Consider the following 22,967-nt stretch of genomic DNA (forward strand, 5'->3'; position numbering starts at 1 on the left):
ATGAAAAGACAAGGAGCACATTGTGTATTTTTCATGTAATCAACAAAGACATTATCAAAATCAATGTCTAGGGCTGTAAACAAGCCCAGTCAAATCAAGTTTTGGGTATTCAAGCTTGTTTAATAAAGTAATCGAGCCAAGCCGAGCCAAGCTTAAAATAAACCAAGCCTTTGAAATGATTGTTCAAGCTTGATTTGGTTTATTTTTTATGAGTTTGAGCTTGTTTGAAGCTTATCTTGAGCTTGGTTCATTTAGATGTTATCAAGCTCTCAATTCAAGCTTGGCTTGAATTTGGTTCGAGTTTAGTTCGTTTAGATATTATTGAGCTCTCAATTCAAGTTTGTTTGATTGTTTGAACTTTTACTTATTTAATTGGTTATTGATCTTGATAATTCAAACTATTTATTTTATTTTATTCTTTTGTTTATTTAGTATGTTGATAAGATTTTTAGTAATAAACATGGTTCGTGAACATTGTTCATGAACATTGTTTACGAATATTAACGAGTTGAATACATATGTGTTTAAACTTGTTTTTATAGTTTAACAAGCTTTCAAACTTGTTTATTTAGTTGATCTTATGTATATTGAATGAACATAAACAAACTCTTACTAAGACAAACACCAAGCTTATTCATGAATGTTGGTTCATTTACAGCTCTATCAATGTCCAAAGGAGAAGCGCTAAAATAAAAGCAAGAGAGAGCTCAAATTAAGAGGAAAATTATAAGAGCAAATCTATGGTATCATTTAATAATGCAATTCCCTTATGTCATGATAAAAAAGGATGCTAGACTTAAATTTTACAAGTTTAGTGCTTATCATCATGAAAATAACAGTCATGATTGTTAGGAGATTATTGATGCAATTGTTCTCAAGTCAAGATTGATTAAGTTGACTAAGCTCAAGGGGATTTGAGCCTGAGTTTTGATATTTAAATAATATGTTAGAAGAGGTCAAGTAGGTCAAGGTTGATCGGATACTTGATAATATGTGAGAGAGAAGTCAAGTAGATCATAGATGACTAAATACTTGATTGGGAAAATCCTAATTAGAGGTTAAATAAGGAAAACTCCTAACTACAGTTAGGTAAAGAAAATTTCAAGTGGGTCAAGGAGGACTGCATGTTGGCAAAGGGAAGTCCTAACTGCGGTTAGGCAAAGGAAAGCCTAAATGGATCAAGGAAGACTGCACGTTGGCAAAGGAAAGTTCTAACTAAGGTTATGCAAGAGAAAAATTCATGTGGGTCAAGGAGGACAACACTTGGTGATCAGAAGTATAACAAAAAGTTGGCAAAGAGAAAGTCCAAGTGGGTCAAAGGTTGATCAGACACTTGGCGGTCATAAGTCTAATATGGAGTTAGCATGAAACGAGAAAGTTTCAATGTAGTAAACTTTTGAAAGCCATAATTCGGATATCGTAATGAGGTGATCTCAGATGTAAAACGAAGTTCGTTTATAGATCTACATATTTTACTACTTACCAATTGATTAGTAATCGATTTGGGGGGGGGGGGGGGGGGGTTAATCGATCAGGTAATCGATTGATTCATGAAGCACTGTACGGAAAGTGTCTTGATTAATTAGGTAAGCGATCAAGATCTTCCCCAATCAATTGGGTAATCGATTGGGAGAGTTCGTGAGTGAACAATGAGCTGCTAAATTGATTAGGTGATCGATTGAAGCTACGCAATTGATTGGGTAATTGATTGGGAGAGTTCGAGAGTGAACAATGAGCTTCTGAATAGATCAGGTGATCGATTGAAGTCATGTAATCAATTAGGTAATCAATTGGGTGAAGTAAAATAGAGCCATTGTGAGGTTTGAATGGATGAATATGATGTGGCAATCGATTGAAAGTAAGACCAATCGATTAGAAGCTCTAGATCATGGATGAAAGACATTTTCGCAAGGATTTGAATAACTTTTTCCCCACTCTTCACCACCAGTTCTTGGATGATTCAAGATGAAATGTTGTTGTACTTCCGAGTCTACAAGAGACATTTCCAAGCAAGAATAAAGCAAGCAAGGTTCTCATTGTATTTGTGTATCTATTTTCTTATTCTTATTGTATTTTTCTTGCTGTGAGGTTATACGAGATTTCTCCACCTCCGAATTATTTTCGAGAATGAGTGATTTTCATAATGGAGTGTATGCATTGTGTGAATCCTTAGATTAGTCACCTTAAGGAGGTGAATACTAAGTAAATTCGGGCGTTAGCATTGCTTCGAGTTTTTCTGCTACATCAAATCAAAATGACAAAGCGATTGGAGCTAATCACCTCCCATCTAGCTCCCGGAGTGTCCTAATAATGATAAATCCAAAGATAATTTTAGGTCATATCATGCTAGAATAACTCTACCTAAGGATAGAATGGTAGAAAATAATCTAATAAGAACCATAAGGAAATTATACTTATACTTAGAAAAAGAAATATCCAAGGTAATAATGAAAAATTAAAATTTAAGGATTTGAGGATTAAAAATTAAATCTTGAGGACAAAACTTAATAAGCTAGAGAAGACCCTTACCAAAATGGAAAATATGTTTAAAGGGTCAAAGAAATAAGATCTAGGCTTAAATAGACAAGAGACATCTAAGGGTAAGAAAGGTTTAGGATACAAATCTAAATCCAAGGAAAGTATGACATCATACCATAGAGTTCCAAACAGCTATAGAACTAACTTTAAGTTTAAAATTCAAGTCAAGATTACAAAGAAGGTTATCCTTAGTGTTGACATTGAGGAGACTACAATGACTAAGACTTCTAAGTAAGAAGTCTAGAAAAGTCATTATGAAGGTATCTAGAAAGGTTATCCCTAATGTTAATATTGAGAATACTACAATGATTAAGGCTTCTAAGAAGTATAAAAAAGTCATTATGAAGGTATTTAGAAAGGTTATCCCTAGTGAGTACCTAATATACCCAAGGAGCTTCAATAGGTATTGAGTTCCTATGAGTGTAATCTCTTCACACTAGATAGGTATAGGGTATGCCAACCCTAATTAAAATGATAATTAACCTAACCACGATGAAATTGATATTCTTCGAGCATTTTCAAGGTATTATGACATCTTGAAAATAAAAAATTATTTTTTATCATTAAAGAGTTTATAGTACGCCAATAAAACTTTAATGTATTGAGATTAATCAATGACACAAATAGGATAATTCAAAAGTGTCAAGTTGAGATTTTGGCACATTCGAGGAAGATAGGGTCACCAATGTCAAATCATGAATTTGGCATAGTGATTAGTTGATAACACTTAGATGAAAATCTAAGTATTTTCTTATGAGTCATAACTACTATGATTGTGTGTCTTATCACATGCTATAATATCATATTATATATTCATCTTGCTATTAAAAATAATACATACTATGTCATACATGCATCAATTGAATATGATGAACTTTCTTTTGAAAAGTTATACATTTGATATATGACATACTCGTTACCATGCATATTTTAATTCTTTGTAATTAAGGACAATGACATTAGTCGACATTTTAGGTAAGATGATCAAATTTAAAATGCTTAATTAAAGATGCATGATCCCTTAGTTTAAGAAAAAAAATAACTTTACTTCTCACAAGAATAATAGGATTAACCTGTGTGTATTGAGATATATTAGACACAAATGAGATGTTAGGATGATGAACTAAGTTTAAGATGCAAATTTAGTGTATTAAAATTGAGCTAAGTTTTTTTCAAAACACATGGATTTTATATGACCAATCATGGGGAAAACTAATGTGCAAGTCATGTGTACTTAGCCTATAGATCATGGTTGAAAATTGATTTTGAAAATGATTTCAAAATATTTTAGAAAATCTTGGTAAAGTCTATTTGTTGAGAGACATTACCATTGATTAGATTGATACAAAGTTTAAATGAAACATTGTAGTTTTCAATGTATACCATTCTTTGGAAATAAAATATATTTTCATGGATAACTAATTTTTCTTAATAGTATTTGACATAAGTAATGTCTGGATGAAATTTTATGATTTTTCAAAAAACATAGAATTACTTAAATATTTTTAAAATTTAATCTAAAAATTAAAATTGCAGTTTCCAGTCAATCAATCAACTGATGTTAGTCATCAATTGATTGATGACTATGTTTTTGGCTAAATTGGTTATTTTAGTTGTTTAAACTCACTCCTAGGCATCTTAACTATCCCTAACCCTCTAATATGTTTGGACAAGCATTTAAAGGTGATTTTTTTTTTATGAAAATGAGAAAGGAAAGTTAAAGGAGAAGAATGAGAACTTGAGGGGGAAGTTTAGATTTAAGATTGAATTTTTAACCTCATGACATAGATTTTGAAACTTTCTAAAGGTTTAAAACTTCAAATTATTGTTGGTGTAATGATAAAAAGTTGGAGTATACTTTGAGGGGAAGGTCTACCTTAAAGGCATGAATTATAAATGAAGAGGGGATATTTGAAGGATTGAGAAGAAAGATAATGGGTGTGTGCTTAAGGTTGAGCATTGAAGACAATGAAAGATAGAGAACCTTTATTATGTTGCTCGAAGTTTAAAATGAATGGATTTTGAGAAAATATTTTTAATGTGTGTCAAAGGGGGAGAATATAGGGTTTAAACTAGAAAACCTCATTTATACTTTGGAATGAAAAGAAGGAAAGTTGGGTTAATGGGTTAGTCTAACTTAAACATATTGTCAAACATCAAAGAGGAAAAAATCATTAGTGCAATCGACCTTTTATCAAGGTTGACCAAGTTAACCAAGCTTGAGTTGACTCAAGTTAGGGTTTCGATATTTGATCAATATATAGTGCAAGTCCTAGTGAGACTAGATAGTAAAAGTCCTAGTGGGACTAGGCAAAGGGAAGTCTTGGTTGAAAATTAAGTAATGGAAGTCCTAGCGGGGCTAGATAGTGAAAGATCTAGTTAAGAACTAGACAATGGAAGTCATGGTTAAGAACTAGGCAATGGAAGTCCTAACGGATCTAGATAATGGAAGACCTAATTGGGAACTAGACAATAGAAGTCCTAGTAGGGATAGACGGTAGAAGACCTAGTTGGGAATTAGGTTAAGTCCAAAGTGGGTCAGCTAAGAGATGAACACTTAGCACGAGATGGAAAGTTCAAGTGGATCATGATTGACTGGACACTTGGTGGTCGGAAGTTCAATAGGGAGTTGATATAAAATGAGGAAGTCTCGACATAGCAAACTTCTGAAGACCATAACTTTTGACTCGGATATTAGAATGAGGCAATTTTCATTACAAAATTGAGCTCTTTTAGATATCTATGTTTGTAAAACTCAGGTATTAGTTAACTGATGGGTTTGATCAATCGACTGATGGCTTTAGAAACTGAATAGAAGTAAGTTGATTTGATTGTTTGACTCAACTGATGACATCAATCAACTAATGGTTAATATCAATCGATTGATGGCTTTAGAAATCGAACATATGCGAGTTGGATTTGCTTGATTTAATTTGATTGATGGCATCAGACTACTGATTGTTCAAATCAGTCAACTAATGTTGATCATAGTTGAACAGAAACGAGTTAGATTCGCTTGTTCGATTCCACTGATTAGATCAGTCGAATGATAATTTATATTAGTCGATTGATGATTGAATACTCAACAAAATTAGACAGATTTAAGAAAGTTTAGTAGTCATTCAATAGACAGATGCGATCAATTGATTAATGGGTAAGATTAGTCCACTGATAGCTAAATATTAGCCTTGACCTAAAGGCTTTAAAGAAGGAATTTCGAGGAGTTTTTCAGATGCAGTTCTTGGGGTTTTTGAAGGATATTGTTGCTGTATTTCCGGACCAACAAGAGATATTTTCAAGGTATAAGAGATCAAACAAGCAAGGTTTTAATTGTAAAGTTATTTTCAATTGTATTTATTTTTGCTTTCTTGTTTTTTTTTGTGTTCTTGAAAGAATGAGTTTGTAAGAGGCTTCTCTACCTCTGGAAATCTTCTGAGAAGGAGAGAGTTCTTAGTGGAAGAGATCGCTAGGAGTGGACCCTTGGATTAGTCGCCTCAAGGAGATGAATATCAAGTAAACCAAGGTATTGTGCATGTAGAGTTGAGATTGAAGTAAGGTTTTCGCTGTGTATTCAATGACAAGCACAAAGCATCGAAAAGAAGTGATCAAAGCTATTCACTCACCCTCTAGCTCATGGGTTCTAACATCTTTCACCACTTAAGCTTCGCTCCCTCAAGATTTTCGCCATGCATTTGTTGGTGCGATTTGCACTGACGGTCTAACTCAGGTTTTAATGAATAACAAAATAAGGTTAAGTTAGTTTCAATGTGATCTAACACTTTGATGAAGTGTGCAGGAGAAGTTCAGCTAGGTCGACGGGTTGACCTGATAGCTGGCACGAAGTCTAGATAGGTCGACGGGCTGACCTGATAGCTGGTACGAAGTCCAGACGGGTCGACGGGCTGACCGGACGTCTGACAGGTAAGTTAAGTCACTGGAGGGGAGTGACTTGGTGAGGATGCGTTCCCCGTTCGAGGAAACAGTAGGCGTCGATCCAACTTAGATCATTTCGGGAATCTAAGTTGAGATCGTGACTAGATTCCGATCTCGGTGAGACGGAATCTAATTACTACTCTTTTGCTATAATTGTGCTAACTTCTATTTTGCAGGGTAGTTTAGCTTTTATTTTGCCTCGGACTAACACTTTCTTGCAGGAGAAGGACTTTCAGGGGAAGGGTGGTCCGGGCGTCCGAAAGGGATCCGGTCGTTAGGAATCGATCCGAGTGTCCGAAAGGCAAAGACTTATCACATCGCAACGTGGAGTGCGCTGGTTGGCCGGACCTACGTCACGGTCCGGGCGCTCGGAGCGTCTTATATAAGGAGGTCTCACCCTAGAACAAACTACAACAACGTCTTCCAACGACTGCTCTACTGCGCTGTGCTCCTGCGACGCTGCGAAGCTTCTCCGACAACCTGCTGCTAAAAGTTTTCTTTTATGTATTGTTGTCGGTATTTTCTCTCTAAATTTCTTGTACTTAAATTTGTAATATGACCAAGTCTTGGGATTTCTTTTTTCTTGTTTTTTTTGTGCAAGGTAAAATGTCTCAAATCGAAAGATTCAGCACAGTCCGTCCCCCTCTATTCAACAGTGATAATTTCTTCTACTAGAAGAAGTGAATGGAGATCTATCTGAAGACCGACTTCAACCAGTGGTTTAGTGTCACTAGAGGATACAAGGCGCCGGTCGATAACTTCAGAAATCCATTGGACCCCGAACAGTGGAATCCGGACATGAAAAAGAAAGCCCAGACGGACTTCAAAGCACTCAACACTCTGCAATGCGGGTTGACGAAGGAAGAGCTTAACCGGGTGGGCCCACATCAAAATGCGAAGGAACTATTGGACAAGCTCGTCGAACTACACGAAGGAACGAGTGACGCCAAGATAACTAAACGTGATCTTTTTCTAAATAGATTATTTAATATTAAAATGCAGGAAGGAGAAACAGCAAATCAGCTCTACACGAGGATCAAAGACATCCTCAACGGACTTCACGCGATAGGTCATCAAATGGAAAATCGTGATTTGATCAGGTACCCTCTAAACGCATTTCTTCGAAATGCATTATGGGCATCCGTCGTGGATGCCTACAAGATTTCGAAGAATCTTTCTAAGTTAAAATTAGACGAGCTGTTTTGCGAACTTGAGCTACACGAGCAAACTAACGCCAGAACCGAGAAAGGTATCATTTTGTTTGCAGGTTCCTCCAAGGAAAAGATAAAGACCAAGCCTGAAGCAGAAGATGAGTCTGACCAAGATTCAGAAGATGAAGAGTGCCTGGTGGACTTGGTAAGGAAGATGTTCACCAGGAGGAAGAAGAACTTCAGCAGAAAAGACCTGCAGAAGATCAACTCCACAACTGAACCAAGAAACGTGACCTACTTCGAGTGCAACAAAAAGGGCCACTACAAGCACGAGTGCCCAAAATTGAAGAACAAGAAGTCAAAGACAACCAAGAAGAAGGCACTTAAAGTAAGGTGGGACGACTCATCTTAAGAAGAATCGAAGGCCGAAGAGCTGAAGCACCAAAGCCACCTCGCGTTAATGGCTCGCGAATCAGAATCGGAGGACGAATCAGAAGACGGGTCCGAATTCGAATCGAACAACGAGTCTGTACTCGTCTTCGAAGATCTCGAGGAGGTATATCTTAGTTTAAATAAGAAGTTTTTTAAAGTTATTGCATGTTTAGATAGAAAGTTAACTGCAATTGAAAATGAAAATAAAATGGTTCTTGAGGAAAACCAACACCTCAAGGAGCAAATTGAAAATTTAAATCCAAATTAAGTTTTAACACTTGAAGAGGAAAATTCAACACTAAAAGCTGAAACTGAAAAACTAAAAGGGCTTTTAGAAAAATTTACAACTAGATCAAAAAATTTAGATCTTATCTTAAATAATCAAAAAGATGTTTATAATAAAGTTGGACTTGATACAAGCCAAATACAAATAAGTCATTTATATCACTAATAACTCAACATAAACAACAAACTAAATCTTGGATTTCGAAAGCGCACTTAATCACACAAGTAGGAATTAACCAATATTATATACCCAAAGATAAAATATTTTATGTAAAATCAGATAAACCAAATCAAAAGCCAAAACACAATCCTAGACCAACTAAATCAAAATCAAACTATTTTAGAACTTACCAAAAATCATACTATCATCAAGTTAAATACAATTATAAAAATAATCGACAAAACCCCAAAACTAAAACCTAAATCAGATTAATAATTTAGGGGGGGGGCTCTAAAATAGTTGGCACCTCCAAAAATAATCTACCCGACAAGGTAACCAAAAACTAACCTACCCGGCAGGGTAATTAGGACTAGTTTAAAAATGGACAACAGTTTAACTTAACCTACGGTACTGATGAAGTTTTGGATGATAGTACATTAGGGAAACTCTGTCTATATATGTCTAAGAAGATACTGCACCATCCAGAAGTATCGAACGAACTACTTTGTCTCTCATCTTTAAGCATGCTACTACACCATCCAGAAGTATCGACCAAGCTCAATCTACTACATATTGTCGGTATATTTTTTTAAGCTTGTATTATTTTAATTTCCAAAAGATAGTATTGTGTTACTATCTTATATTCATCATTTTGTACACATTACTTCTTTCCGAAGATTTTGAAAAGAAGAATTCTAGTGGATTGCCCAACGGCGTGATAAAGAGATCGTGGGTCTTGGAGTAGAAGTCGACCTATGCTCTGAACCAAGTATCCAACTTATGTCATCTGTATTGCTTTCATTTTGATTTTCGATGCTTATTCTGCTTGTTTTACAAGCAAAATAAAAGTTTTTAACATGCGATATTCCCCCCCCCCCTATCGCATCTTTCGATCATTCAGATACAACTCGAGAAAATTTTCACTGAAAGGAATTTAGCAGATCTTTTGGCAAAGGCTCTACCACAAAATAATTTTGAGATTCACGTCTGTACTTACGGTTTAGGACATCAAGGTAATTGGCATTAGGCTAAGTGAGAGTGTTAGATTTTGAGGGATGTCCTAAGGTATTAGGCCTTATAATTTTAATATTTATTTAATAAATATAAATTCACTATTTGAGTGCATATTATATGTTTCATGGTCTTAAACTTATTTACCGAATGCCCACAATATAATTCATAACATGAGGGAATTTGTGATTGGATCATAACTTGTGATTATCTCTATATGTACAATTATGAACGTATTAGAATTTTCCTAGTCGTTGAATTGATACATTCAGACATCATCAAGCAACTATTTTCTCACTAGCTAAAGATATTGTGATGTCGAGAGTTAAACGTAGATGCTAATAATGGTAATTAGTTTATTGGAGTGACTTGCTGTAAGACTTTATATGATTATCTACATATGTAGATATGTCTGTGAAGCTCTTACTGCAGCTCGAGTGCAAGTTTCTTTTGACTTAAGGTATACAAGTCATCTTGGTCTTCGAGACTTATACTTTGACATCTTAAGTAAGCATCTCATCGAGGTGTGGACATGAGATGATTGGGTATAAGTTGAAGTGCCCGAAGGTGTTTGGATAGTCCACAGAGGATTCATCATTCCTTGCGATGAGATGTATATCTTATGGCCGCTCGTTAAGATTATTACTCAAAGTTTTTAGTCAAAGTATCACATGTTAAGAGTATGAGACTCTTAGACATATATGAGTAATTAGAATCTGTAGAACGATGAAGTATTACTTAGGCTAGATGTGATGTAGTCAGCTTAGTGGGGACTCACACATATACTATGTCCTGAACAAAATGGGTATAAGACAAGTGAAATGAATGAGACACGACTTACTGTAGCTGCTGAAGGGTTCAGAATTAATTCTAAAATCAACTCTGATTTTTTGACTAATTGGGGATCATGATGTACTATTAGGTGTCACTCATGATCGTTCCATAATTAAGTAGACAACCAAGATAAATCAAAACCTATTGAGTCATACGCACTACGAGTCTTTAAAAGACGTAAAATAAGTTAAAGAATAAGATTCTTAGATCAAAAGATAAATATTTTGGTTGGACCATACATAAGACAAATATAGAAATATTTGTCGAATCAGAAGCGCGGATAGGCCACATCTCTTATGGAAGAGTTATACCCTATTTGGATTAGTCATGAACTAACTTGATTTAGTTGTGAACCAAATCAAGGGGTTAATGAGCTAATTTTTTTGTTAAGGGATAGTGAGTTGGATTTAAGATTTCTAATCTAACTTATTAATGAGGGCTATATATTGATATGTTTAAGAGAGAAACATATATCGATTTTCATTATTTGGTTGATTGGGTTTTTAGAAACCAAATCTTCCTCTCCTCTCTCTACCTCTTTCCTTGCCGCACTGACCTCCAAGCAAGGAAGAAGTTCTTCCTTGTTTTGCTTCCTCTTATTCTCTTGATTTCTCTTCTCTGCTCATGACTAGTAACTTCCGAAGAAGAGGCTTGTACTAATGGAGTTGTCTTGAGGAGCTTGGCGTGGATACTAATAGAGGTGAGGTTCGACAACGTTATTACAGTTGATGCCCTTCTCGTTACAGGTCATCCGTAAGGTATACCCAGAATAATTGTTATTCGTTTTTTCATTTTGTTTTATGATCATGTCTAGTACGATTGTATCATGCATACGTGTGGTATGTGCTGTAATAAATTAGATTTATTTATGTTTAATTTTTCACTGTGCATACTTACAAAATGTGATTTAGTACATACTTCATCGGGCATATTCCAACAATAATGATCTTGAACGAAGGAAGTGGGAGTTCTTAAAAGAGTGAATTCTAAATAAAAAAATTTAAGTAGGTCGAAGATGATCGAATGATAAATTTATTTTTAGACTTTATTATAAAATACCTCATTTTAATAAAAGATATCTTACATCTTTCAATGTATAATTTTTTAATATATTTTTAACACATATATGATTTAGTTATAGTTTAGTCTTTTACTATCTACTCGTTTTGCTGGTTTCATTTTGTGTTTCGAGAAGGGACCAGGAGCTTCAATCATTAATCTAGATATCCGCGTCACACTGATCGATGGGTTGCAATCAAACAAACGAAACAATGACATAGAAGACGAAGAAGAATACAAACGAGTGAGAAAGACTTGCGACATTCAAACAAAGAATGAAAACTTACTAGCATATTACGTCGTAGCTACTTGAGATTAAGGCTAAAGTCGAGAAAGAAGACAGTTTTTTTTTTTTGAGACTCAAGGGTTTAGAGGTTTTACTCTTTACAGAGAAATTCTTCTTCCACCAAGACTTGTGCGATCTAACTGTGTACCGTTCCGTTATCTTCCTATGACTGTTACGATATCATTATTCTGGTTTTCTAAAGCCCACGTGTTAACTAAGTATCCGTGTCAATTCTTGAAACATTGGTCAACCAGTAGAATCCCAACACGTGATCCTATATACTAGTCGATGCGCGCATCTGTTTAGGTGAGAACAGGGGACAGACATCAATGCTTCGGACCCACGCTAGCTCGCTTCATCCTTCACCTACGTGCCGGTGGATTTAGTCGATAAAAGAAAAATGGCGTTTCTTATGACGATGGAGACATCCGATCCGAATGGGAGCCGCAGATGCAGCAGTTGCGTCCGCGTGGAAACGGCCGGCCAACAACCGGTTGTGCTCCACGCCGCGCCCGAACGCATTCCGTGCAATTGGAAGCTACATCCCTCCACGTGTCACCGCCATGCGTTTCTCCTCCGCTTATTAATACGACCGTTTGTTTCCTCTTTTGGGAAAATTGGCTTTGGAACCGTACGCCCTTCTTCTTCCTTCGTCCCCAAAAATTACTCCGACGACGATCTTTGAAGCCGTTCGCCGAATCGAGACCATGAGAGATCGAGAGAGCGAGAAATCGCATAAATCGAAGCAGCTTTCAGATCTCTTCGAGGCCGACTCCATGGTCCACTCCGAGGACGAGCTCCCCTCCGGCAGCGGCATTGCTCCTTCCTCCGCCGACGCCAGCCCCGGCTACTTCTCCGATAGGAATATCGCTGGAGGCTCCGTTTCCCCTTTGGATTTCTCTACCTGGACCCCTCTTAACGCCGTTTCCCCGTTCGTCAAGTCGCCCTGGGCCTACCTCCCCCTCCTCGCCGACCCCGCCGCCGACCCCACCGACACCGGGCTTGTTGGCACCCTTGTCCGCAAGGAGGGCCACGTGTACTCCCTCGCTGCTGCCGGCGAGCTTCTCTACACCGGATCCGACAGTCGCAACATACGCGTGTGGAGGGGGCAAAGGGAGCTGTCCGGGTTTAAGTCCAGCAGCGGTCTTGTTAAGGCCATTGTCATCGCCGGCGACAGGATTTTTACTGGTCACCAGGACGGTAAGATTCGTGTGTGGCGGACGTCCGCCAAGAACCCCTATTCGCATAAGCGAGTCGGGACGCTCCCCAGATTCAAGGACTTCTTGAGGAGTTCTTTTAACCCGTCGAACTACGTCGAGGTGCGGCGACACCGGAGAACCCTGTGGCTCCGCCACTTCGATGCGGTGTCCTGCCTCAGCCTCGACGAGGAGGCCGGCATCGTCTATTCCGGATCGTGGGATAGGACCTTTAAGGCGTGGAGGATATCGGATTTCAAGTGCTTGGAATCCGTCAAGGCGCACGACGACGCCGTCAACGCGGTGGCGACCGGGTTCGGCGGGCTGGTGTTCACGGGCTCTGCCGACGGGACGGCGAAGGTGTGGCGGAGGGAGTCCGCCGGGCGTGGAGGAGAGGCCACCAGGCACGTGTTGGTGCAGGTGATGCGGCGGAAGGAGAGCGCCGTGACGGCGTTGGTGGTGGCGGAGGCGGCCGGGGTGGTGTACTGCGGGTCGTCGGACGGTGCGGTGAACTATTGGTGGTGGGAGGGGTGGCGGAGGCAGCTGGCGCACGGGGGGAAGCTCCGGGGGCATCGGATGGCGGTGCTGTGCTTGGCGGTGACGAGAAGGCTGGTCGTCAGCGGGTCGGCCGACAAGACTCTGTGCGTGTGGCGGAGGGAGAAGGGCAGCGCCGGCGGTGCCGGGGGGCACACGAAGCTAGCGGTGCTAACGGGGCACGAGGGTCCGGTCAAGTGCCTAGCGATGGAGGTGGAGGAGGACGGCCCGGTCGCTTGGCCTCTGGGGCCGCGCTATGTTGTGTACAGTGGGAGTTTGGACAAGTCGGTGAAGGTGTGGCGCGTGTTTGAGTGGGAGGTATCAAGTGGGGCAACGCCGGCGGAATCGTGGAGAGAGATAGAAGCCTGCGACGGGGAGCGGCCGCCAACTTCTCCGTTTCCTGGGAGAGAAGGGACCAAAGTGACACGGCGGAGGAGCGGCGGCGACGGCGGCGCGGCTGTGTTGTCGGTGCCTGCTCGTTTGCAGGCTACTGCATGATGATACACTGTACATACCATTTAAGTTTATTATTATTATTTTCCTTTTTTTTTAAAAAAAAATAAAGGCTATCGTGAATTTTTGATGTAATTTCATCTAAATTGTAATTATAAGGGCAATTTCCAATAATTAATTTTTTAAAATCACTGATTTTAGATTAAGTATTTAAACACTTAAATATATTTTTAAACACTTAAATTATAATATTTGAAAACTAAAATTTATATTGCATAAATATTTTCCATTTAGATCATTTTATTATAATATTAAATGCTTCTAATACTTACACAATCTCTTACGGCTCATTATCATTTAGTTATTATAGTTTTACATCGTTCAAAAAAATCATCTCTAGTCATGCACCAGCATCCAAGTCTATGATTACTTCACAAGCAATCCTCTATTATTCAGCTCCGGTCCTTCTATAGAGGAGGCCTGGAACTGTTGGTACAATATCTCTCAGGTTAAGATTGACCTGGCTGACCAAGCTTGAGTCTTGATTTAAGTTTCGATGTTTGACAATATAAGACTTCGATGATATGGACAAGCGCATGTGCAGTTATTCATTTGGGGAGATTGTTTGGTGCAATTTCCCTCTAATCAGGGTCTGATCAGGTTGGTTGAAGAAGAGTCAAGTAGGTCAAGGTTGACTAGAAAAATCTTGGTGAGTGGGAAGTCCTAACTGGGATGTTAGGCGGAAGAAAAATCCTGGTGAGTGAAGTCAGGTGAAAGACCTAGTGAGTGAAGCTAGACAGTGAGGAAATCCTAGTGAGTGAAACTAGGTGAAAGACTTAGTGAGTGAAGGTAGACAGTGAGAAAATCCTAGTGAGTGAAGCTAGGTGAAAGACCTGGTGAGTGAAGCCAGACAGAAGAGAAGTCCTAGTGAGTGAAGCTAGGCAGAAGGAAAGACCTGGTGAGTGAAGCCAGGCAGAAGAGAAATCCTAGCGAGTGAAGCTAGACAGAAGGGAAGTCCTGGTGAGTGAAGCCAGACATGGGAGAAATCCAGATGGATCAAGGCTGATCAGACATCTGGTGTTGGAAAGTCAAGTAGGTCAAAGGGATTGACCGGATACTTGGCACGAGGAGAAAAGTCCAAGTAGGTCAAAGAGATTGACCGGATACTTGGCAAAAGGAAAAAAGTCCAAGTGGGTCAAAGGGATTGATCAGACACTTGGTGAGGGAGTCCTAGCAGGTCAAGGGTGACCGAATGCTAGGCATGATGAACCAACAGGTCATGGATAGACCGGATGTTGGTTTAGGGGTTTAGGACTTGGTTTTGGGCAAAAACCAACCTCTGGATCGATCAGCCGATCGATTGGCTGATGCCAAATCGATCGACCGATCGATTGGGAAGGTCCTCGCGACAAGACTCGAGTGGGCAAGTCGCAGAGCGCACATAACGCCTCAGGATCGATCGGTCGATCGATCCAGAGATCCCAATCGATCAGTGGATCGATTGGGGTGGCGCGTTTTTGTGCGATAAAGGCTGGATCGATCAACCGATCGATCCAGGCTATTCCAGAGAGCACAGAGGCGCTCTGGATTGATCGGTTGATCGATCCAAAGCCTCCCCGATTGATTGGGAGCAATCCAATCGATCGGGATCCGACCGTTGGCGTCGTATTTAACTGCAGGCGTTCGATTCCTTCTAGAGAACTTCACCGATTCATCTCAGATCTTCACTGTGCTCCCAGAGCTTCTCCACAAAGTTCAGATCGCCAGTTCTTGAAGGTTCTTGGAGGTTTTTCAAGTCAAGAAGCGGATCTACAGCTGAAGAAGAAAGCTAGGGTTATGGTTTCTATACTCATTGTAAGCTTCTGCTTGTATTTGTGTATCATTTCCTTTTCTTCTTGTAGTGTGAACTTGTAGGGCTTCTCTATCTTCGGTAGTTACCGAAAAGGAGTGTTCATTAGTGGAGGTGTGTGTGAGTGTGTGAATCCTTGGACTAGTCACCTCCTTTGGAGGTGGATACCAAGTAAATCTACTTGTTAGCGTTGTGTGTGTTGTTTCGTGTATATTTCCGTTGCACATCTTTGAAGAAACAAGCAACGCCGACACGAGCACGTGACGAACTATTCACCCCTCCACCCCTCCCCCCGTCTAGCTACATTTCGGTCCCAACAGGGACGACAAAATAAAAAAGTCCAAAATAAATTTACGCCCTAACTACTCAAGGCTTCAATTACATGCCTAAAAAGATAAAAGTAAAAGACAATATCAAAAGATTCTGAAATATAAATTTGGGCTCAACTATTTAAGGCCCCAATTACATGCCTATAATACATAATACTAAAAAAAATAAAATTTAGGCCCTCTCAAATTATGGGCCCAGGGCCATCGCCCAGTGCCGCCCTCCTCCAGGGTCGGCCCTGCTATTATCACTACTTGTAATTTTCATTAAAAAATTATGAAATTAACTCTAATATCCTCTTAAATGTCTTATTATATCATCAGTGAATCTCTTAAGCCTTAAGCTGAACCATCCTGGCGGCTCCAAGTTAACTTTACAACTTAATCATATCGAGTCACACGCTCACGTCCACGCTTTCGTCTCTTCTCTCCTCTTTTCTAGACTAACATCGTTACATTGTATAACCAATACTCGATATAATATCATTATATTGGAATACAGGGTTGGTCTTGACTTTTAGGGGTGTGATGAAAAGAAAAAAATAAAGGGACTCTTGATGAAAAGAGAAAAGTGGTTCTATAGGATTTTTTTTATTAATAGATAATTTAAATAGAGTTTAATAGAAAATTTTAAAAATTAAAATATTTTATTTAAAATATGATAAACTCTATATATAACATATTTTTTTAGATTCTTCAAAAATTACAACACCATATAAAATATATTTCCTAAGTTTCTCTAAAAAAATACAATACCTATCAATACAAAAAAATATATCAAATAATCATTTAGAAAATCTAGATTTCCTAAGTAAAATCATCAATAATATCTTCAAAATCAAGTTTTTCTATCCTTATTTTCAATGTATAAAATTATCAAGTCATTAGATTTTTCTTGAAATATAATTGAATGATTTTATCAATTTTAATTTAGAAAAAATTATTTCTATTAATACTACTGTAATTAATATAGTTAACAAAATTTTATAAGCAATAAAATATTAAAAAAATAATCTATGATTTTTACTAACTCAAAATTTTCAAAAGCTACTTTATTTTTATTGGTAAACACATATGTAACCTTTACAATTTAGAAAATAAATTATTAGCATCAATATTTGTCACCATATTTTTTGATTTTTTTTTATTAAAATAATTTAATCATATATAATATATGTATATCAAATTTAGAAACCCTAAAGTCGGACCCATATGCCATCGCCCCTGACTTACCTCAAGGCCGGTTGAAATATTATGTTTTATTCCTCCTAGTTTATAAAATAGAATCAAAATATAGTTTTGACTAGGGTTTTCAGTTATAAAGATGTTCCTGTATATAAAAATTTATATCAGAGGGGTTATTTGACAAAATTTATGCCTAAGAAGCGTAATTCTTAGCCAATGGAAAAAGTGCCAGCCCACACCCCACCGACCACGCGCAGAGGTCCACCAGATCCACGAAGTCAGCCAGGGCGCGCGTCGCTGCCAGCCCCTTCGGCTTCCGCAGCCACCACCTCGGCCTCCTCCGTCTCCGCCCTTTTCCGGAGCCCCAGCGCCGTCGGATCGTCCTCAGTCGTCGCTCCACCGGACCCCGCCGCGGCGCGAGGTTGAGGTGCCTGGATGAGTCTAAGCTAGTACTTATGGATTGCTGATGGAGTTCAATTATTGTTTATCAGGATGAAATTACTGTTATTTCGGAGCCTGAGATACCCAAAGAGAATGTTAATTTGCCACTATTTCCAAATAGAAATGTAAATAGACGGATAGCTTTGGCTTCCAGCCTTGCTGCAGTAGGGTTTTTCTCATCGAGAAGGCTTGCTTTTGGTGTTTCTTTGAAAGATCTATCTGCTAATGCAATGCCATATTTTAAAGAGGTTAGTTTTTTTTCCCTCTTGATGACCTACCAAATCTAATCAAATGGTAGATGTAAAGCTCAGTTTCTTTCTCTCTTTCTTTACTTTCATATTTCTGTCTATAGAAGGAAATGAAATTTGTAATGCTGTTGCTTTATGCATGTAAATATATCACTTCCTCTAGTTGTGAATTCTGTGTCAGTGTAAGCCCTAAGAGTTAATGAAGAGTTGATTAACTTAGGACATATTGAATCATACTTATCAATAAAAGATAATGTTATGGTTATTATGATTGAATTGATAGTGGAAAACTGTAGATATATATATAAAACACTACTCTTAATTATTACTAGTCAATCACTAATATTCAAGGACAATATTAATGTGTTGAAACTAGTATGCAGGTCAATTGATGACTTAATCTCACAAGTATATAAGATATCAAGTTGACACTATACATAGTGTTGTTAGAGGCGCGAGGCGCACTGAGGCGCAAAGGGCTCCTAGAGCCCGAGGTGCGCGCCTCTTGAACATGAGGTTGATGACTACTAAACTATTGTCACACTCATATACTATGTCAAATATGATAACTATTAATATTCCACACACATCAATATCAAATGTAACAAAGAAAACAACACCATGATAAAATTAATAAAAGTTTCAAACTTTTGAGTTTCAACTTTCTAATTTAAACTAACAAAGTCCATCAAAACAAGCGTAAAAAGTCAAATTAATCATCAAGCTCAAGATCATCCTCATTGTATTCTTCTTCTTCGTTATCTTCATCTTCATCTTCATCTTCTTCAAATTCAATTTCTTCTTCTTCTTCTTCATCTCTAAGTCTTAGAGATGAGTGTCTCATAGAGGAAGATGCATTTCCCTTCTCGACTTGTTTAGGCCTAGTATGTGAACTAGAGGTCATGGATGCAATATTTTTTCCTCTAGTACAATATTCAGGCTCTTCAGCTCCACTAGCCCTAGCAACGACATCCTCAAGTCATCACCTTCAAAAACCAACTCATCTTCTTCATTATCACTTTCTCCATCCATTCTACCCATCAACCATTCATTACTATCATCAATATCTATCAAAGAGATGGGGTCAATCTTATCACGTGCATCATACCGAAGCTTTAAGGCACGATTGTATTTCACAAATACCAAATCATTTAAGTGCTGTTGAGCTAGCCTATTTCTTTTTTTGCTGTGAATCTACAAAATGTCAAAAATCACAATAAGTATAATAAAATATCAAAGAATATTTTCTACTTATAAAAGTAGCATACTAATAGAGTATCAAACATTTATATTTATTACATACCTGCTCAAATACACTCCAATTGCGCCAAACTTTTGTAATTCTGGGGTATTTGCTCCGTAGCATTCCCACCATTCTACTGGAGATAATGCTCTTCTATGTCTAATTGCTACATTCCTCCCAAATAGCCCTTCTGCCTTTCGATATATAGAGAGCTGGGCAGTGATTTTATCTTGCTCGGCAGCGTTTGAAACCAATCTCTCCATAGTTTCAAACAAACCATTCACCACTTCTCCACAAATATTTGAATCTGTGTATGAATAAAAATATCGATGAATAATGTCGCAGACATCTGGAGGCGATAAGTTAGCATTCCATCTCTTATCAAATGATCTCAAACTTTGTTCTCTTCTTTCTCCTTAAAGACCATAATTGTTTCTTTTGCCCTATCCATAGCCTCATAAATATAGCCCATTCATGCGTTTCTTTCGCCCATCATCAACCCTCGTAACACGGACTAAAGGACCATGTATCTTTAAAATATACGCAATCTGCTCAAATTTAAGTGTCATGATGATTTTAGCTACCTTCTTCCCGCTGCTTCTTTTGCTCTCCGTCCAATCCTTTGAAATGAACATTTTCTTAAATTTTGCTTATGTAGGTGCATCCTTTCAAGAGTGAGAAAAGTAATAGGACACTCGCCCGATAAAGCTCTTTTGTCTTGTGAATTGCCTCAACATATTTACCATCATCATAAATGTAAGCATTAATTGCCTTCATGTGCTTTAAAATCGTGCAATTTCCAATATCTTCAAGAATTAACGACCTGCTGAAGCAGCCAATACAAGTGTGGCCTTTTTGCTTTTAATAATTTTCCTACAAAAGAATTTAGAAAAGTAGATAATTTTAACATATATAAGAAAAAGCATATTGATAAGAAAAAATTAAATAGATTCTTACCAGCAAGCACATTGTTACTTGCACTATTCGTTACAACTTGAATAACATTTACTTCTCCTACACGCTCCACAACTCAAGTAAATCTTAATTAAGCATAAGTCGATTGAAGTAACATCAACCTTTAGGATTCAAAAAATTGAACGTTCATCATCAAATTTAGTAGTCCATTCCATATGATATCCGTGCAACTCAAATATACTTCAAAATATTAATGTATCATTAATCACATTAAGCTTTTAGAAAGACACTTGCCATGATTAAAGTGAATCAAAAGCTAAATCATAGTCAATAGCATTGTGTAGCTTGACTAACGTACATACATGAGGTTAGCCGCTCATAGTTTTCTAAGTTTTCTCTCAATTCCCTTGTTCTCTATGAAGAGCTTTATACTTTCAACATTTTTTTTGCACATTAGGAGCAAAATATGTATCCATTGGACCTATTTGTCTTGGCCTTTTTTTGCATATTCACTGATCTAGAACTTGTACTTGTACTTATAGGCGGTACAGCTTTAGCTTCAATATCATCCATATCAATATCATCACCAAGAGGGTCTACATCCTTAAAATCTAATGCTGCAAGTTTAGAAAGATTGCTTTTCTCCGCCTTTTTCTCCATGAAATTTTTTATTTCTTCACGTACATGAGGCGGACATTTCTTGCGAGTCGTAGTATTTCGAAACCCTCCAACAAGATGCTGTTTTGCACGATAGATACCTCCTTTTGTAATTTTTTGACAAAAGTTACAAATCAAATCATTTTTGTTATTCGGATTAACTCTTTGAAAATAATTCCATGCCGGATCTTTTGATATATATGTTGGAGTATCACTACTACCTTCCATGATAATTGAACAAGAAAATAACCTAAAAAATTAAAAACAAAATAAAAAAAATTAATGAATTAATGGAATGGTAAACTACTGTACCTAGTATCAAGTATCAACAATAATAGAAAAGTACTGTACCACTGGTACCAGCAATAGAAAAATAGGAAAATAAAAAGAAAAATAGGGACAACATCACAGGCTTGAATTGATTATGCAAAAAGGGAGAGAAAATATTTGCACATCACATTACCAACAAGCACATTGTTTTAATTGGCTTAATTTACTAGCAAATAGGGACAGCATCGTAGCTTTCACAGCAGCAGCAGCAGGAGGTTTTTACAGTCCCAGCAACAGAAAACAAAAAAAAAACAAAAAGAAAACAGCAAAATAAAAAAAAAGAAGAAACGGGACAGCATAGCATCACAGCAGCAGCAGACACGGGACAACATAGCATCACAGTAGCAGCTGTCAACGGGACTGCATCACAAGGGAAAAAAACAAAACAGAAAACTGCTGCTGCCTTGTTGTCAAGAGGAAGGGAAAAAACAAAAAAGAAAACTGTTGCTGTCTGCTGTCTTGCTGTCAACGGGAAGGGAAAAAACAAAAAAGAAATAAGAGGAAGAAGATATAACAGAGAAGAAACGAAAGTGATAAAAAAACATTGAAAACTGGAAATATTGAACAGTGAAAACGATGAAACGAAGAAGAAGAAGAAAAAAAGAAAAAAACATAAAAAGAAGAGGAGCAGCGAAGAAGTGAAGCGAAGAAGCGAAGAAGATTACAAAAGAAGAAGATGAGAAGAAGAAGATGAAGTGAAGAATAGAAAAACAAAAAAAAATGGAAAAAACGCATACCTGGGCAGCGACGGAAGCAACTCAGCAGTGGCGGCGGCAGTGGAGGATGGCGCGACTCTTCTGTAAGGTTTCTTCTTCTCCTTCCGTTATTTTCTTCCCTTTTCTTCTCCGTGCCCTAATTCCAAACCAAATTAGGTTTGAAATGATTTTTTGGTTAGAAATCGTGAACGGGAAGGATCGCGCGATGCCCTACGATCGCGCGATGCGCTTCGATCGCGCCTTCGCGCCCTAGGCGTGCCCAGGCGCGCCTAGGCGCGCGCCTGGCGAACAGCGCCCGCCTCGCGCTGTAGAAGGCGCTTTTCTCAGCGCCTTGTGCGCCTGACGCCTCAGGTGCGCCTCAGGCGCGCCTTTAACAACCCAGACTATACATTAGAGAATATGTACTAAATTGACCTAACATGAGAATGTTTCATGAATCATTATATGAGTGTTGATCCTGTTCGAAAGCTGAGATAGATAGAATTGCTGGTGATGCGGTTGGAATGCTGATCGAGTTGCCATGACCCAAAGGGGGAGGGTGTGATAAGCTATCATCTGGGTTGACCAAGTCATCAGAAGGTCTCTGGTCAACGCTACTTGCAGATATCAACCGGATTGCCCTGTCCCTGGTACCCGATGCTCAAGGTAGGCCCCAAAAATATATAAGGAGTCGAATAAATAGTAGAATAATGAAGTGCGTAGAGAATAAGCATGGAAGCGTGTCTTGCCCCATGGGCCTCTCTTTAGTAGATCGGTGAACTGATCGTGATGCCGATCTAGTCGTCGTGACCCGGAAGAGTAGATGAATGCGAACTGGATGAGGGGTTAGATCTGATGGCACGAAGCCGGACGCGACATGGATCCGGAAAGTGGCACGCAGGCTGACATGAAGATCGGAACATATCCTCGGCTCGAAGGATGGAACAAAATATTGGCTCGAAGGCGAGAATACCATATCGGCTTGAAGGCGGGAACACAATAGCGAGGTGCACGAACTCGATGACTCGGAGGAGGTTGGATTGCATCAAAAGCGCATGCCAACGCTGATCGAGGGCTGGATCGACGCCGAAAGCATATGGCAGCGCAGATCGAAGGGCGACAACATGCGTTCGGCGGCTTCGACCACTGGAGGCGACATCTGAGGGCAGCACGGCCATCGGGCGGTGGGCTGCGGGCAGCTGGAGG

The 22,967-nt window shown here is 38.6% G+C and overlaps 1 protein-coding gene and 1 long non-coding RNA gene across 2 annotated transcripts; both read left to right on the forward strand.

Moving 5' to 3' along the window:
• The first annotated feature begins 12,305 nt into the window (after window positions 1–12,305).
• On the forward strand, window positions 12,306–14,007 carry LOC122014317 (protein JINGUBANG-like). The gene has a single exon (XM_042570512.1). It carries the CDS (start codon window positions 12,397–12,399, stop codon window positions 13,915–13,917), a length of 1,521 nt encoding a protein of 506 aa, XP_042426446.1. The 5' UTR covers window positions 12,306–12,396; the 3' UTR covers window positions 13,918–14,007.
• A 3,420-nt stretch (window positions 14,008–17,427) lies between these two features.
• Window positions 17,428–17,826, forward strand: LOC122016875. Its single transcript, XR_006121216.1, has 2 exons — window positions 17,428–17,653; window positions 17,724–17,826. It is a non-coding gene; the product is annotated as an uncharacterized LOC122016875 (long non-coding RNA).
• Window positions 17,827–22,967: the final 5,141 nt, after the last annotated feature.

Source organism: Zingiber officinale, chromosome 8B (assembly GCF_018446385.1).
Source record: "Zingiber officinale cultivar Zhangliang chromosome 8B, Zo_v1.1, whole genome shotgun sequence".
In the NCBI taxonomy this organism is placed as follows: domain Eukaryota; kingdom Viridiplantae; phylum Streptophyta; class Magnoliopsida; order Zingiberales; family Zingiberaceae; genus Zingiber; species Zingiber officinale.